This window comes from Mirounga angustirostris, unplaced genomic scaffold, assembly GCF_029215605.1.
Source record: "Mirounga angustirostris isolate CCGP_5_RB_7025 unplaced genomic scaffold, mMirAng1.0.hap1 SCAF_16, whole genome shotgun sequence".
Classification (NCBI taxonomy): Eukaryota; Metazoa; Chordata; class Mammalia; order Carnivora; family Phocidae; genus Mirounga; species Mirounga angustirostris.
Genome location: NW_026991724.1, coordinates 13,116,878 through 13,132,167, shown reverse-complemented (window position 1 = coordinate 13,132,167; position 15,290 = coordinate 13,116,878). Strand labels below are relative to the sequence as shown.

Here is a 15,290-nt window from a genome sequence, read left to right as displayed (position 1 = left end):
TCTGATTTTCCTCATAGCTTGAATCATCTGTTGAGTCCTTGAGTAGAGGTGTTCATCTCAGCATTACTGTTGCCTTGAGCATAGCACATGTAAGTGCTCTCACTCTGCAGGCTGTGCTGTTAGGGTTTTGTCTTTAAGGGGGTTCTTTTTTTGTATTCGACACTGCCCTTGATTTGTGGAATTCAGAGAAACCTAGGGACTTAACTAGACTATGGACTCCTTAAGAGCAGAGACCCTGTTTTATCCTCAGCACTTGACACAGCATTTGACAGTTGGTGTCTTAATGAGTGAATGACCATACGTTTTTGGTGGGGAAGTAACATTGCAGTCTAAGGACTTTGCTGCCAAAAGTGTAGCCCAGACAAGCAGCATCAGGATCACTGGGGAGCTTGTTAGAAAGAGATTCTCCAGCCTCACCCCCGACCTCTGGATCAGAATCTGCATTTTGATACTATCCGTGGGTGATTTGTGTATACATTAAAGTCTGAGAAGCACTGGTATAGAGGGCCCTAATCTGTTTCTAGCCTTCTTCAGCCATATTTGGAATGGGGAGTGCCCAGTTTGATATTTTCCTCAATATATGTATCACAGATTGCTTAGGGATAGTGACTTATTTGTGCTTCACCAAAGAGCTTTCTGGTGTCTCTGCTTATGAAGACACTAATCCTGTTTTATCAGGACTACAGGCTTATGACCTCATTTAACCTTAATTACTTTCCTGTAGACCCTGTCTCCAAACACAGTCACAGTGGGGTTTAGAGCTTCAACATGCAAATTTTGTGGGGACACAATTCAATCCATAACAGTAATCATTTTTTAAAAAATGATCATGTGTAAAGCACTATCTGCCTGATTTGGGGAAAGGAGGGTAAGGAAGCCTCCCTTCATTTGGTCATTGCACACCCCTTATCTCTTTATTTTGCATGGCTTCAGAATACAAGCTAGGTGGTGGCATTTCACAGACGAGGAAACAGAAGCTCCTTGAGGTTGAGTACTCTTCCCAAGGTCTCATAGCTAGAACCTGGATAAAAAACCCAGGTTCTTTTTTTTTTTTTTTAAGATTTTATTTATTTATTTGAGAGAGAGAGAATGAAAGACAGAGAGCATGAGAGGGAGGAGGGTCAGAGGGAGAAGCAGACTCCCCGCTGAGCAGGGAGCCCGATGCGGGACTCGATCCCAGGACTCCAGGATCGTGACGTGAGCCGAAGGCAGTCGCTTAACCAACTGAGCCACCCAGGCGCCCCTAAACCCAGGTTCTTCTGTCTCAAAAAGCTTCCCCACTACAGTGAATGGTTTTCCCTACCAAGAAGAGCACATATATTTAATAAAGGAAGTTTCATACTCAAGCATTTCCATGGTTCTTTTAACTGCCACTTTTGGTTTTCCAGAATCATCTGCTCAGTTGGACAGAGCCAGTGATGCATATGGTTTTCCAGTGAAGGATTAAAATTCATAATAAGAGAAGGGCGTTTTTTCTTGATGACAGGACTCTGAGACACTAAAAATGCAGAGATGTGAATGCTGGCTCAAATGAACCTTGAACTCTAGAATCTCAAGAGCAGGCTGGGTTAAGTGACCTAAGATCTGATCGCTAAATACGTGAGCCTGCTGTGCACAGTCCTGGAGAGCTTTTCCCTCCACAGCCTCCCGCCAACATGCCCACACAGTTTGCTAAAGGATAAGGCACTTAGGCTAAGATTTTAGAATGGCTGTGTCAGGTTTGGTGGGCCCTCGATTTCAGGGGATATTGTCATTGATCAGTCCTGATGAAAAGGTTGGTAAGATCCCGGGCTCTGCTCTCCAGAAGAGTGTAGTGTGGAAGAGAAATGCTAGGAGGCACTCGGGTAACTGCAGGGGTTGCTCGCTCTGCTGGGGGTGCCATGCCCCACACTCTGGTGGCAGGGCCCCCCCACTGCAGGCTCAGAGAGACAGCGCCCTTCATGGTAACCAGGGATGGACTCAGTGCCTAGTGTTCCTGAACTTTGAGTTCCAGAAGCCAGTAAATGTAGGGTGCCCAGGCCATGCCCCTGAGAACATCAGAGCCCAAGTTGGGGAGGGTGGTTGTGGGATAATGTGCCCTTTGCCTGCCGGGGAGGGGGCAGGGATCCTTGGCACTCTGTGATCAGATAGAGGTTAACTGTTGAGTTTGACCTGGCTCTGGAGCCTACCCTCTGGCTGCTGCAGGGAGACACTGTTTATCACCAGTGCCTGAAGGCAAGCGTGGGTCGGAATTCCGCCCAGCCCTGCTGGATGCAAGTAGCGGTGGGGCCCTCCACAGACTGCTCAGTCTAGGGGTTACAGACCCGTAGCTAGGGGCTGTGTCCTGCTGGTAGACCTGTTTGGGTTGATCTGAATTGCAAGGTATTTTAAATTGAGAAATTTCATAGTGAAGCTCAGGTTTTGGCTTCTCTTAAGGAATGGGAAGTGTGTCTCTGTGGGGCCCACCGTCCCACATAACAGATAAGGGGGACCTAGGGGCCTCCCTTCCGGCCAGGACATGGGCTCCCCAGTTTGCTTCCTGTATTGGCACTTTCACCACAGCCTTCCTCCCTTGTCCTGCCTTGTATCTCCTGCTTGGCTTGGCCCCTGTCAGCATGTGAGTCTGTGACCTCAGGTTTCATTCCTCTGTGCCTCAGTTTCCTCATCTTAAACACAAATGCACCTTGAAAACATTAGGCTAAGTCACGAAGGGCCATGTGTTTGATTTATATGAAAATTTCACTTCTATGAATTATCTAGAATAGGCCAATTCAGAGAGAGAAAGTAGATTAGTGGTTGCCTAGGGCTTAGGGATGGGATTTGGGGAACATGGGGAGTGACTGCTAATGGGTACACAAAAAACTACTGAACCACACGCACTGAAAGAGTGAGTTTATGGTATGTGAATTACAGCAATTAAAAAAAATAAGAGTAGTGTTTTATTGCAATGTGAGGGAAGCACTCATGAAGTGGTCACAGTTATTGTCACCTGAGATTCAAACAGCTGCTGTCTCGGACTCGTTTCTCCTTTATGGTCTTTCCGCTGATTGCAGCCAGTGGAAGCTCAGTGTATTTTGTTGGGTAACTCTGAGGCCTTTTCAGAAGGTCTTCGGTCCTTGCTTAGAGGCAAACATTCCACTTTTCCTGTTTACTTAGTGGAGACTAGCAAGCAAGTGGAAACAATTACTTAAATACTCAGCAGAGCAGATGGAGATGTTTACCCAGATTATCTCTGGGAAGTTGCTGCCCGGATGTGCCGTCTGAACACAGCCCGTGCTGTAGAGAAGTACGAGGGATACGTGGACTTGCCAGGACAAGAGACAACAGCCCCAAGGCCACTGAGAGCTTTACACCACGAGCATAAACACAACTCTGGATTCTTCTTTGGCTCCTTTTTTGGGGCCAGAAGCATGGCAGGTTCTCAGTCAACAATTAGTGGATGAACGTGATCTTGTATGGTGTGTGTGAGATCACAGTTTGTCTCTCTGATTCTGACATTGCACTAATACTGCTCTGTGAGCATGTGCAACAAAGAGCACATTACATGCCTTCTCTTACTCTCTAGAAACCGTGTGACCCCACCTTACAGCCAAGGACATCTCTGGAGACATAGGAACATGAGTGCAGTGACTAAAACCTGCTGGCTGGGACATTTGGACATCACCAGATGAAAAGGGGTTGGGATTCAGTGAAATGAGAAACGTAAAGTGCTTGGCAGCCAGTAGGCATCTGACAAGTGGCAGCTGGGATATTTGAGGAGGGAGATAGTGCAACATAGTGGGAATTACTTTAAGACCTTAGAGTCAGAAAAACCTTGGTTTGGTTTCTGCACTTGTCATCTATAAGTTGTGTGACCTTGTAAGTTTCTTAACATCTCTGAGCCTCAGTTTCTGCCATCTGTAGAATGGGTGTTATAGTACTTAACCCAGGGATTTGTTTTAAAGTTTAAATTAGATAATGTATGTAAAGCATCCAGCATTTATCACCTAGCAGCTAGTAAGTGCTCAGCAAATGGTTATTTCTTGCCTTCATAGTAGAAGTCCGGCTGTAGAGCGTTCCAGAACATCTCCAGTACGCGCGTCATCTGTAGTCCCTGTGTGTCGTGGAGGAATGCTTCAGGGATGTCTGAACACTGAACAGGATGGGAAACTGTGTGGAGAAAGCTGCATTTCGCTTGGGGCCTCCACAAGGGGAGTTCTCCACAAGGGGAGTTCACTCTGTCCCTGGGTGCATTCTCTGTGCAGCTGATGCCGAAGACGGGAGAGAGGAACTGGTGTACAGTTGAAAGGGCTCAGGCTTTGAGGTGTGTCACGGGTTCAGATCCTCTGCGAGCCGGGGCAGGGGATTTGGTTTCCCTGAGGCTGTTTCACTTCTGGAGGATGAGGTGGTAATCCATGCAGAAGGAGGTGGTTCCAGGGAGGAACAGAAATCCTCAGTGTAGAGTGTGCCTCAGTGTGCCCGGGAAGGCATCCACCACCAGTCCTCGTGTGGCCCGTGATTGTCGCCGCTATGTTGCGGAGGCCAAGGGGGTCCAGCGACAGACTGTGGTTACGTTGCTGAGACGGTGGCCCCGGGCCTCTCCTGATGAGAGCTTCCGAATATGTCCTCCCCCGTCTGGGGTTCCTTCTGTCGAGGAGGGGGGTGTCAGTGTGGCACTTGGCGCTGTTGGGGGCCACATCACGAGCTTGGAGTTGCCACATTGGGTTTGTGCCTTGTGGGGAATGAGCATTTCTGCCATCTGGCGACACCTCTGACCACAAGAATGGAGGCTCTGAGCAGCCTCTAAGGACACCTCATCAGCCTGGGTTTTCAGCCCTTTTGAGAGAGAAGCAGGCAGAAGCAGCCCCTCTTCTCTGGCACACAGAACATAATGCCTGTGACCTTTACGGCAGTGAGGGTCCCAGGGATTTGTGATCGTGAGAGTTTCTGGACCAGATATTCACTTCAAAACTAGTGCAGCTTCAGATCCCTGCGTGTGGCTGGCCACCTGGGGATGAAAGAGGAATCAGTGTGGTCCTTTGAAGGGAAACTCGGCCTGCATCCGGGAGCGCCCAGAGTTTCAGCTTCGCTTACTCTGCCTCCCTTTGTAGTGCGTTTTTCTCTGTGCACACTCCTGCGAAGTGCAGAGGCCAGTCTCGTCGATGGGCCTATTTTGGAGCACCTAGAGAGGGGTTACAGCACCCCTTTGCCCCTTGGCAGGTGGCCTTCAGAGCACACTGTGGCATCTGCATCTTTCCCCAGCCACAGCGCTGGTGACCTGGGCCCTTCACCGTGTACCTGTGGGGATCTCGGTAGTGGTATCCTTTGCCCCCCTAAGCTGAATCCTAATGCTCGGGGCTGAGGGCCCCCGGATACAATAGTGGTTAAGCCAGCTGGTTAGGTTTAGAAGAGTAGGCCGCCCCAGGTCACCCGTATGGCAGCATGGGGCTCCGGCCGAGTTTGCCCACAGCTCGTGCTGTCCTTCAGCGCTGCTCGTGCGGTCCTTCGGTCCAGTCCCCAGGCCGCGCTGCCTGATCCGCATGAGCCGGGCGCACAGCACTGGACCCCGAGAGGGCTGGCACGAGAGACGCAGGCAGTCGGGGCTTCAGTCGGGACTGTGGAGACAGAAACGTGCACCTGAGAGTGACAGTGACATTCGCCAGTGCATTGCTGGGAGGCGAGTGAGAGGGCCACTGAGTCCTTCAGAATTCAGAGGAGGAGTGACCCCTTCCTGAGATGGCCGGGAGAGGCAGGGCTGGATTTGAGCCAGGCTTTGAAGGCTGGGTAGGTTGTGGAGCAGGAGTTTTCCCAGAGAGTGGGGCACTAGGGGCAGAGTGAGCAGGGCGCAGGCTTACAGGATGAAGGCAGGTCTGGCTGGAGTGGACGGTCACACAGGGCAGGGGCAGTAAGACTAGAGAGGTCAGCCCAGGGCTGTTGCGGTCGCCCGGAGTGCCAGGTAAAGAGTAGTGGCCTTGATTTGTGAGACAGCTTTTCCCACTGGCGCCCCAGGACTTGACCTACAGAGCCAGCCCCAGTGCTTTCCAAGCTGATGGCATTGGTGAGAGCATGTTCTCATGGCTTCCCTGTCCAGGGAACCATTTTCTTTTTTTTTTCTTTTTCTTTTTTTTTTTTTAAGATTTTATTTATTTATTTGAGAGAGAGCACATGAGAGGGGGGAGGGCCAGAGGGAGAAGCAGACTCCCTGCCGAGCAGGGAGCCCGATGCGGTACTCGATCCCGGCACTCCAGGATCATGACCTGAGCCGAAGGCAGTCGCTTAACCAACTGAGCCACCCAGGCGCCCCAGGGGAACCATTTTCGTATTTTCCTGGACCTACCTGCAAGTGTGCGGGGTTCTGGGGCCTCCAGACTTAAGTGAGTCACTATTTTTGCGGTGGCTTGAGGTGCCGTGTTGAGCCCTGGAAGGATTCAGGGTGGGGAGGCTGGTGGTGTTGGTGTCAAACAAATGAGAAAGGTACTCAGAGTCGGGGGGGCGGGGAGTGCTAAATACAAACAAACATCCTGCTTGCCCATCTCCTGCCTTCGGGAGACCCTGGTGCTCATGCAGGCTGTCACCCCAGCATTAATGAGCCCTGTCCCTCACACTCTCTCACCATGCAGTCTCTATAAGCCTTCGGATTTTTCAGAGCTCCCTAATGCCATTCAGACCCTTACCGCCCACCACTGCAGATCACTCTTACTGTCCGTGGCTCCTTACTGCCACCAGAAGTAAATGCCAGTTCCTCGGCAACGCACAAGCCTGGGAGCAGTTTCACCAGCCCTCTCACCCAGCTGTCCTCTACTCGTGTCCTTCACTCTGCCAAACCAGATGCCTCTCTCCTTCCTCTGAGCCAGCGTTCACGCGGTTCCTCTCTCTGGGCTTCCTGGTTCCGAACAGTTCCAGCACGAACACTACTCATCCTTCAGCACCCCCCTCAAATGCTGACCCTTGCGAAGCCATGCCTCATCCCTCCCCGCCAGGTGGCAGACCTGCTCCCTCTTGTCTGCCCCTCTCGCCTCACAAGCTTCTCACCAGATCGTTTTGTCTCTGCTTTGCATGCGAGTCCTGTGTGCCGTCTAGTTTCCTCCCCGGCCTTACCCGAGCAGAGAGCCACTCGTCCGGATGCTGCCTCCGTAAGAGGGAAGAGTGGCCTTTCCAGGTGCTCAGGGACCGTTGTGACCTGAAACAAGCAGACGGGCGAGGCCATGGTTCCGGGTGGCCTGGGCCACTGGCACGGCTGGGTCTCCCGCAGCTGCCCTGCTGAAGCCTCGTGGGTGTGCGCAGTCCCGCTCCGCGTGCTGCTCGAACTCGTCCTGGGCAGAAGCACGGCCTGGCTTCCTCGGGAGTGCTCTCGGCGGCCAGAGTTGGAGGCACGGCTGCTGTCAGGGGCTTTGGTGATCCCCATATCCTGGGCTCCTCGAGAACGGGGAGACACAGGTTCTAGATGTTTGTGGAATTCAAGACACTGTGTATTTTTCGTCCAAGATATTTAAAGCTCAAGCTAGAAACAAGTCATTCTCAGTTCTCAGATTGTATTCACATATTCTTTAGGCAGTGTGAAATCTCAAAGCCAGTCTTCTGGGATTAAAAATAAGTTTGCTCTCTGCATTGGCTGGGCCTCGAACCCCGGCCTCCCGCGTGGCGGGCGAGAATTCTCCCACTGAACCACGCATGCTGCATCTGTGAGCAGCTGTGTGAGCACCTCCCTTTAAGCCCTGTCCTGGGCCTCCTTGTAGCTGTGCTGATTCACAGACTGTAAGGCCAGGCTTTGATGCCGCCACATCAGCACTGCTGCAGGAACAGAAAGCTTAGGCTCCGGGGCAGGGGGGGCGGGGGGGGCGGGAGGGGGTGAGCGAGAGAGAGAAGTTGCTTTGCCTTCAGACGTCAGGCCAGAAACTGGAGCTCAGGTCCCTCCTCAGTAGCAAAAAGCACACGGAGACTTTGGATGACTTTCTGCCCCTCGGATGTGTGGATTCCCCCGTTGCATGCTCCCTGCGTGCTGAGCTGGTTTACAGTTCTCAGGTTTCACCCCAGCTTCCCGCTGGAGACTGGCCCAGGCTGAGGCCCTCACTGTGGAGGGCGTGAAGGCCTTGGTCCCCACAGCCAGTGGTGCCTCTCCGGAGAGCCCAGCTGCTGTTCTTCGGCTCACTGAGCAGGGAAGTGAGGTCAAATCCAGAGTGCCCTGGGCTGCCGTAGGCCGGCATGCTTGAGGAGATTGGCTCCTCCAGCAGGATCTCTGTATGAGGGGAAGCCTGCCAGGAAAAGGCAAAAAAAAAGGAGCAGCCCTGCATTGGCCGGGAATCGAACCCGGGCCTCCCGCGTGGCAGGCGAGAATTCTACCACTGAACCACCAATGCTGACATATCTGCAGGGCTTTTCTCTAGGGGCTGTGTCTGTGGCTACTCAGAGAGGAGCTCTGGCAGATCACTGTGCCTTGCCTGGCTAGTTTGTCCAGTTTGGGAAGCCAGAGCCGTTTACAGGGAACCATCCTTGCTGGGCCTTATTGGGCTGCTTTGGGAGGAGCGGGGAGGAGAGGGTTGGCCTATGGAACTGGCATTGAGCTTGCACCTGGAGGCCCTTGGTCCATCCATAGCCCTCAGCACCTCAGCTTGGTGGAATATCACCCTGTAAAGATTAAAGAAAGAGGCACCTCGCAGGCCATTTGTACCACCTTCCTGAAATACCCATCCCTGCTCCCACATCCACCAGCTTGGGAGCCGGGCCTGTTTTGTTCACAGCTGTGCTCACAGTGCTTGGCACAGAATAGGTGCCCTGTACGACTTGCAGTATTAAATCTTCATCAAACCGTGTCGACCCCTCCTTGAACAACCTTTTTGTAGGAGTGGTCATTGCCTCATAGGGCAGCACGTTTGTTTTTGAACAGCTCTAATTCCTGGCAGGTTCCTGACACAGAGCTGGAACCACATAGACTAATTGATACCTTTTGGACTTAACTGTCCTTAAAACTCCTTGAGCCAACTTGAGACCCCCATTTATGCGGCAGGCGTGCAGTTGTCCCGCCACGATGGACACAGAGCAGTTAGACAGTGAGTCCGGGCAGCTGCTTTGCCAAGTGCCTATTCTGTGGACGGCCCCTTGGCTGCGACACTGGTAGCAGTGTGCATCACGCCTGGACGACGGGATGGGCTCCGTCCGTCTCACAGCTCCTTAAGGACATTCCTTCCTTGTGCTCTTCCAAAACCGTAAGAAGCTTCCCTGTTACCCATGCTGCGAAATCCATTCTACCTAAACTGAGATGGCCAGAGTGGCCATAGCCAGCCCATCCTGGTAGGTCTCTCGCTGCTCTTCCGTCCCCTGGGGCCCCAGACAACCTTGATTAGATCCCACTCCTCGCCTTGGCTCTTACATTTCCTCCTGCCCGGAACACCCCTGTTTCCTTCTCTCTCCTTGCCTCTTTCAAGATCCAGCTGAAACTGGACCTCTTCTGGGAAGATGTCCCCGACACCCAGCCCACAGCTCCCCATCAGTTACCTGGGGAGCTGGTTATCAGTTCTCTGAGACCGGTTCCTGATGAAACCCGGCCTCCCTCTGCTCTCTTCCTCACCGGGCAGGGCCTGCCGTGGGATCATCCCCCAGGGTGACCACAGGTGCTCCCTTCCACGCCAGGGGCCTCCCTCCAACCTCCCTTCTCCCTCTTAGCGTCACTCCCCAGGTGGACACCTTGGAGGCAGACCTGCCCTCTCTGGCTCCCATGTTCCATGGGTTCCTGATGCTCTTCTGTTTGAAGTAAAGCAGCCCCTCCCTGCTCTTTCCCACTGCCTCAGGTGTGTTTCAGGTCCTCCTTCCTGATGCTAAGATTTTTCCGTCTCCTGTCAAACCTGCCCCGGCATCCCAGTCTCTCCAGGCTGCCACCACAGCTACCTAATTAAAACAGATCTGAGCATGTCATCCCGTTGCTGGGGAACTGTCACTGGATTGTCTTCCTTGAACTGTCTGGCCACTCCTTCCACAGGCCAAACTCCTGTCCTTCTCTCAATACACCATGCCTTTTCAGGGCTCTTTGCCTTTGGCCAGTCTCTCCCCTGTACCTTGCCCTTGACCTGAAAAGCGCCTGCAGGTGTTTTTCCGATCTGATCCAGGCACCTCCCATTCAGCCCAAGGAGATCAGCAAGTGGCATTTTTCTGGCTTTCGTAGTATCCCTTGCACCACGTTGCGACAGTTACTTGTTTGTATGTGGATCTTGCCCACCGGACTGGGACCTGATTCAGCACCATCCATGGACATGACGACACAGACACAGAGAAGCTCTCGGGCACAGGATTGGAGGGTCTAGCCAGTGTCGAATAAAGATGGTTGATGTTGCAGTTTTTGGTCCCCAACAAGACATTCCCTTGCATTCTCTCAGATTCCCAGAAGTGAGGTAGCTCTGCTGTTGCTCATGCTGTTGTACGCAAAGGGAAACTGCGACCCAGAATAGGGAAACGAACCGTGACCCAGCCAGTGCCTTCCAGTCGGCAGCAGAACTGGGAAAGGCCCACCCTAAGGTGCAGGACTTCTGATTCCTCTTTCTAAACAGGTCATCTCCCTGCCACATCCCTGGCCCTGGAGCCAGCAGCCGAGGGGGAGCCTGACTCCACTGCCCTGCAGCCCCTCTCTCCTCTCTCTCCAGGCTGGTCCGGGAGTTTGTGGCCCAGAACAACACCGTGCAAATCAAGCATGTGATCCAGACCCTGTCTCAGGAGTTTGCCCTGTCGCAGCACCCCCACAGCCGGAAAGGGGGCCTCATCGGCCTGGCCGCCTGCTCTATCGCACTGGGCAAGGTGGGCCTTTCTCCTGAAGGGACAGATGCAGCCGAGGTGGCCTTCACTTTGACCGCCCAGACCCAGCAGGCTGCTGCAGACTTCTGCTTTACCGCCATTCACGCCACACCTGAGACCAGCCAGGCTGGCTTTGCGGCCCTCGGTCCGCGGCCTGGCCCCCGGCCCGGGAGGCCGACTTGCTTAAGGCCGGCCCTCATGCGAAGGCCTGAGCCTCTTCCGGGGAGCCAGGATGTCCGCTGGGGCGGGGGTGGGGGGGCTGCGGGCCTCCGGCGCGGCCCACCTTGAGCTGTCTCTCCTCCCGCTCCCCTGCAGGACTCAGGGCTGTACCTGAAGGAGCTCATCGAGCCGGTGCTAACCTGCTTCAACGACGCCGACAGCCGGCTGCGCTACTACGCGTGCGAGGCGCTGTACAACATCGTCAAGGTGGCCCGCGGCGCCGTGCTGCCCCACTTCAACGTGCTCTTCGACGGGCTCAGCAAGGTGACTGCCCCTGCTGCGGCCGGCCCCGTGCACGGCACCCCTGGGGCCCCTTCTCCCAGATGCGGCCAGAGCAGAGAGACACAGGCCTGCCGGCGCCGCTCGTCCGTTCAGTCTCATCATCATTGTCTCTTGTGGCCTTGTACGGATGTTTGATTTTTTTTTCCATTTCTCTCTTAATTGATTTTTATCGCAGTTTATGAAAGTGTCAGTCCACCACAGAGTGCAGGGGAAATACAGATAGTTCGAAAAGCCCTGACTTCCCTTATAGAAGGCGAAGATGGTGAATCCACAGTACAGACTGTATTTCCCCTGTGAGGGGAGCACTAGCCCGTAAGCTCTAGAAAAAGCTCTACTTACAAGGGCCGAGGAGCCCCTAACACGCCATCCTCAGCAGCGCGCTCAGCCTCACGGGGTGCACCTCTGGGCACAGGGTGGCCCCGAAGCCCTGCAGCCTGCTGACCGCCACAGTCGTTCCCAGGGCGCCAGCCTCACAGCTGCCTCAGTCCCCACCTCCCGGAGCAGAGAGAGGACCCAGCATGGTAGGATGGGGAACCCTTGAGGAAGGCTGATGGGAACCCACCACCTGGCCTGGTGGCAGGAGGTGCCAGAGGTCCCTGCACAGAACGGGAAGCCCGCGCATTTCCGTTCCTCGGCCACGTGCCATTTTGCCCGTCCCTTCCTCCCTGCCTGCCTTCAGTGTAGTCCCTAAAGGAGGTGCCTGTTCAGTAGTCCAGGCTGTGCCGGGGACTTGGCTGTATGGGTTTTCGGTAGGTTCCTGGTCCTGTATAGACTGTAACCGTCTCTCTGTTTCTGGATCTCTCATAGTTGGCTGCAGACCCAGACCCCAATGTGAAAAGTGGATCTGAGCTCCTAGACCGCCTTTTAAAGGTAGTAGTTGGTCCCTGCTTTTATTTTGGAATCTGTCTCTTCCACCTGTCTATACAGCTTATAAATTCTCTCTTTGGAGGCGCTCTTCCTAATTTTTAAAATTTTTTTCATTTACATACAGTAAAAGTGACTCTGGTGTACAGTTCTTTTTTATTTATTTATTTATTTATTTTGAGAGAGAGAGCACAAGCAGGGAGGGGGCAGAGGGAGAGGGAGAAACAGGCTCCCGGCTGAGCAGGAAGCCCGACGTGGGGCTCGATCCCAGGACCCTGAGGTCATGACCCGAGTTGAAGGCAGATGCTCAACTGACTGAGCCACCCAGGCACCCCTGGTGTACAGTTCTATGACAAGTGTACAGACTTACGTCACCAGTCAGAATACAGAAACATTCTATCATCCCAAACATCCCCTTGTGCTAGCCGCCTCCCTAGGACAAAGGAGAGTCCCCATCACCTCCCATTCTCACCCAGTGACAGGGGCCTCTGATGCTCAGCTCACCAGGGCATTTGATCCAGATGTAGGGTTTTGTCGTATGATTAGTCCTCTTGACTCTGATTCCTGCTTTTACTCCAGCACTTTTGTTTGTCCTTTGGCCTATGAGCGGGCGGTTGCCCCGGGACCTCTCCTATGTAGCGTGAGCTCTGTCATTTTCCTCTGTGGCCACCTGACCCCTGGGCCAATAATTGGGTCGGGTCAGGCTGCCCTTGGTCTCTGGCTTTCGGCCGCTCACGTGCCTTTGATCCACAGGACATTGTGACGGAGAGCAACAAGTTCGACCTGGTGGGCTTCATCCCTTTGTTGCGAGAGAGGATTTACTCCAACAACCAGTATGCCCGGCAGTTCATCATCTCCTGGGTAAGGGCCAGCCCCACGACAGTTTCTCCAGCCATAAGGAGCCTCTAGTAGTAAAAGCTGCCCTCTGGCACACACCCTGGGCATCCTATGGCTGAGACAAGCCTCACTGTTAAGGCTCTAATAGCCAGGGACACCCGGTAATCTGACACGTTTATTCCATTCTGCCCCAAAGCCCGTCCTGTTTGCCCCCGGTGTCCCGGCAAACACCCCCATGTCTCTTGGAAGCTGGGGGTGCTGCTGTCGGCAGCCATACCTCTTCAAGCCTTGTCTGTCCTTTCCCGTGCCTTCCCTTCTTCCCTGCCCCTTTAACCAAAGCCTTGTCTGCCGGGGGTGGGAATCGCGGCGCCTTCTCCCTGCCCAGTCACAGAGCGCTGGGGAGGAGGAGACAGAGGCTCCCGGGCTGGTGTAACTTTCCCTTCCGGTTCCTTTCCCTGGGTCAGATCCTGGTTCTGGAGTCTGTGCCAGACATCAACCTGCTGGATTACTTGCCGGAGATCCTGGACGGGCTCTTCCAGATCCTGGGTGACAATGGCAAAGAGATTCGGAAAATGTGAGCATGGGAGGGGCAGGGGGAGGGGCGTGCGGCTGCTCGGCACACACCCCACACCCAGCAGACGGGCGGCCGTGGGAGAGTCCGCTCACTCGCTTCATCCTGGCTCCCGTGCTTCTTGCCTTGAGGAGCAGAGAGCAGCCCCCGGCCTCTGGAAAAGAGCCATCGGGCTGCTGTGCAGTGTAGTCCCCCTCCCAGTGGCCCACCCAGAGCAGAAGCGGACACCAGGAGAGGCTCCTCCAGGCCTGGCTAGTATATGCTCTTTTCCTTCTCTCATTGGTAGGTGTGAGGTGGTCCTTGGAGAATTCTTGAAAGAGATTAAGAAGAACCCCTCCAGTGTTAAGTTTGCGGAGATGGCCAACATCCTGGTGATCCACTGCCAGACCACAGGTGAGGATGAAGGCCCCATGGCCACCGCCACCTCCTCAGAAGCAGCAAGAACCCCGGTAGAAATATAAACCCGCACCCCACTGGACCTGGGGCAGCGCAGCGGTGCATCTTTGTGGGAGAGATATTCAGGTCCTCCATCACTGTGGAGGCCCTTGCGCTTGGTCTGACCTTGGAGTAAGATCTGGAGACCCTCTTGCTGGGAAGCTTGACATTTCACTATGAACTGAAATACTTACAGGTTGGGACTATATATCCACAAGCTTCTGTTGAGTATCAAACCACCACAAAACTGACTGCCTCGCATAGCAGCTACTTACTGTTGGTCAGGAGTCTATAGGTCAGCTAGATGGCTCTGTTCACCTGGACCAGGCTTGGCTGCACTTGATTATGCACATACAGTCCACTGAAGGGTCATCAGAGGCTGGGTGGTCCGGGATGGCCTCACTCATGTCTGCCAGTTAGCTGGCAGCACCTGGGAAGCAGGGACCACTGGTCCATGTGTCTCATCATCCAGCATACTAACCCAGATGCATTCAAATGGCATCAGTGAGGTCCCAAGACCTGTGGTAGAGGGGAGCAAGGCCTGTGGAGGCCTGGGCTTGAACTGCCAGACCTTCACTTCTGACACCTTCTCACTTCTGACACTGTGAGCCTGGCCACAGTAGGGAGGTCAGCCCAGATTCAAGAGGTGGGGAAGTGAATTCACCCCTTGATGAAACGAGCTGTGGAGCCCCTTTCTGGGTGCAGAGGGTAGAGAATCATGGCTACTCTTACATCTGCTACAAGATTGTCGTTCGTGTGTGTATCTTTGGAAGGCGAGAGAGTATCAGGCTAGAAGCAACTCAGGCCCTCGGGTCCCCTCCAGTCCCTTCCTGCGGGCATGGTCAGTGGGAGGGAGCACTCCGGCTGCTCGTGCCAACCCTCCTGGAACCCACCAATTTCTCTTCCAGATGACCTGATCCAGCTGACGGCCATGTGCTGGATGCGGGAGTTCATCCAGCTGGCTGGCCGGGTGATGCTGCCCTACTCTTCTGGGATCCTGACCGCCGTCTTGCCCTGCCTGGCCTATGATGACCGCAAGAAAAGTATCCTTCGCTCCGGAGAGAAGAAACCAGAGCAGCCCCAAAAGAGGCTGTGAAGTTGCAGGACCCCGGCATGGGAGGATGGGGGTTCCCTCCAGATAGCCCCTGGCACCTAGGGAGCAAGCGGCGGAGCAGGACAGGGATTGGGAGCACCAGGGCGGCACCAGGGACATGGCCTAACACCACTGTCCCCAGACCTCACCTGGTTTCTTACGGATCTGGAGCAGCTCTCCCAGTTCCCACAGTTCCAAGCCCCTGAGCTCACACTGCCCTGTCATGGGTGGGGGAGTCCTGTTGGTAGAAAG

At 54.1% G+C, this 15,290-nt stretch overlaps 1 protein-coding gene and 1 non-coding gene across 4 annotated transcripts in view; one reads left to right on the top strand and one right to left on the bottom strand.

Moving 5' to 3' along the window:
- The window catches only part of VAC14 (VAC14 component of PIKFYVE complex), a 100,708-nt gene that overhangs the window by 2,140 nt on the left and 83,278 nt on the right, over window positions 1–15,290 (top strand). For 2 of the 3 annotated variants that reach the window (XM_045890775.2, XM_064581247.1), the window contains exons 2-8: window positions 10,590–10,740; window positions 11,053–11,220; window positions 12,046–12,108; window positions 12,856–12,963; window positions 13,404–13,513; window positions 13,797–13,903; window positions 14,854–14,988. In XM_045890775.2, the coding sequence (XP_045746731.1) occupies window positions 10,590–10,740; window positions 11,053–11,220; window positions 12,046–12,108; window positions 12,856–12,963; window positions 13,404–13,513; window positions 13,797–13,903; window positions 14,854–14,988 (842 nt within the window). Of the gene's footprint in view, window positions 1–10,567; window positions 10,741–11,052; window positions 11,221–12,045; window positions 12,109–12,855; window positions 12,964–13,403; window positions 13,514–13,796; window positions 13,904–14,853; window positions 14,989–15,290 lie in introns of all 3 variants that reach the window. The other variant, XM_054511265.2, reaches the window with a different exon arrangement.
- Window positions 8,245–8,315, bottom strand: TRNAG-GCC (transfer RNA glycine (anticodon GCC)). Its single transcript has one exon. It is a non-coding gene; the product is annotated as a tRNA-Gly (tRNA).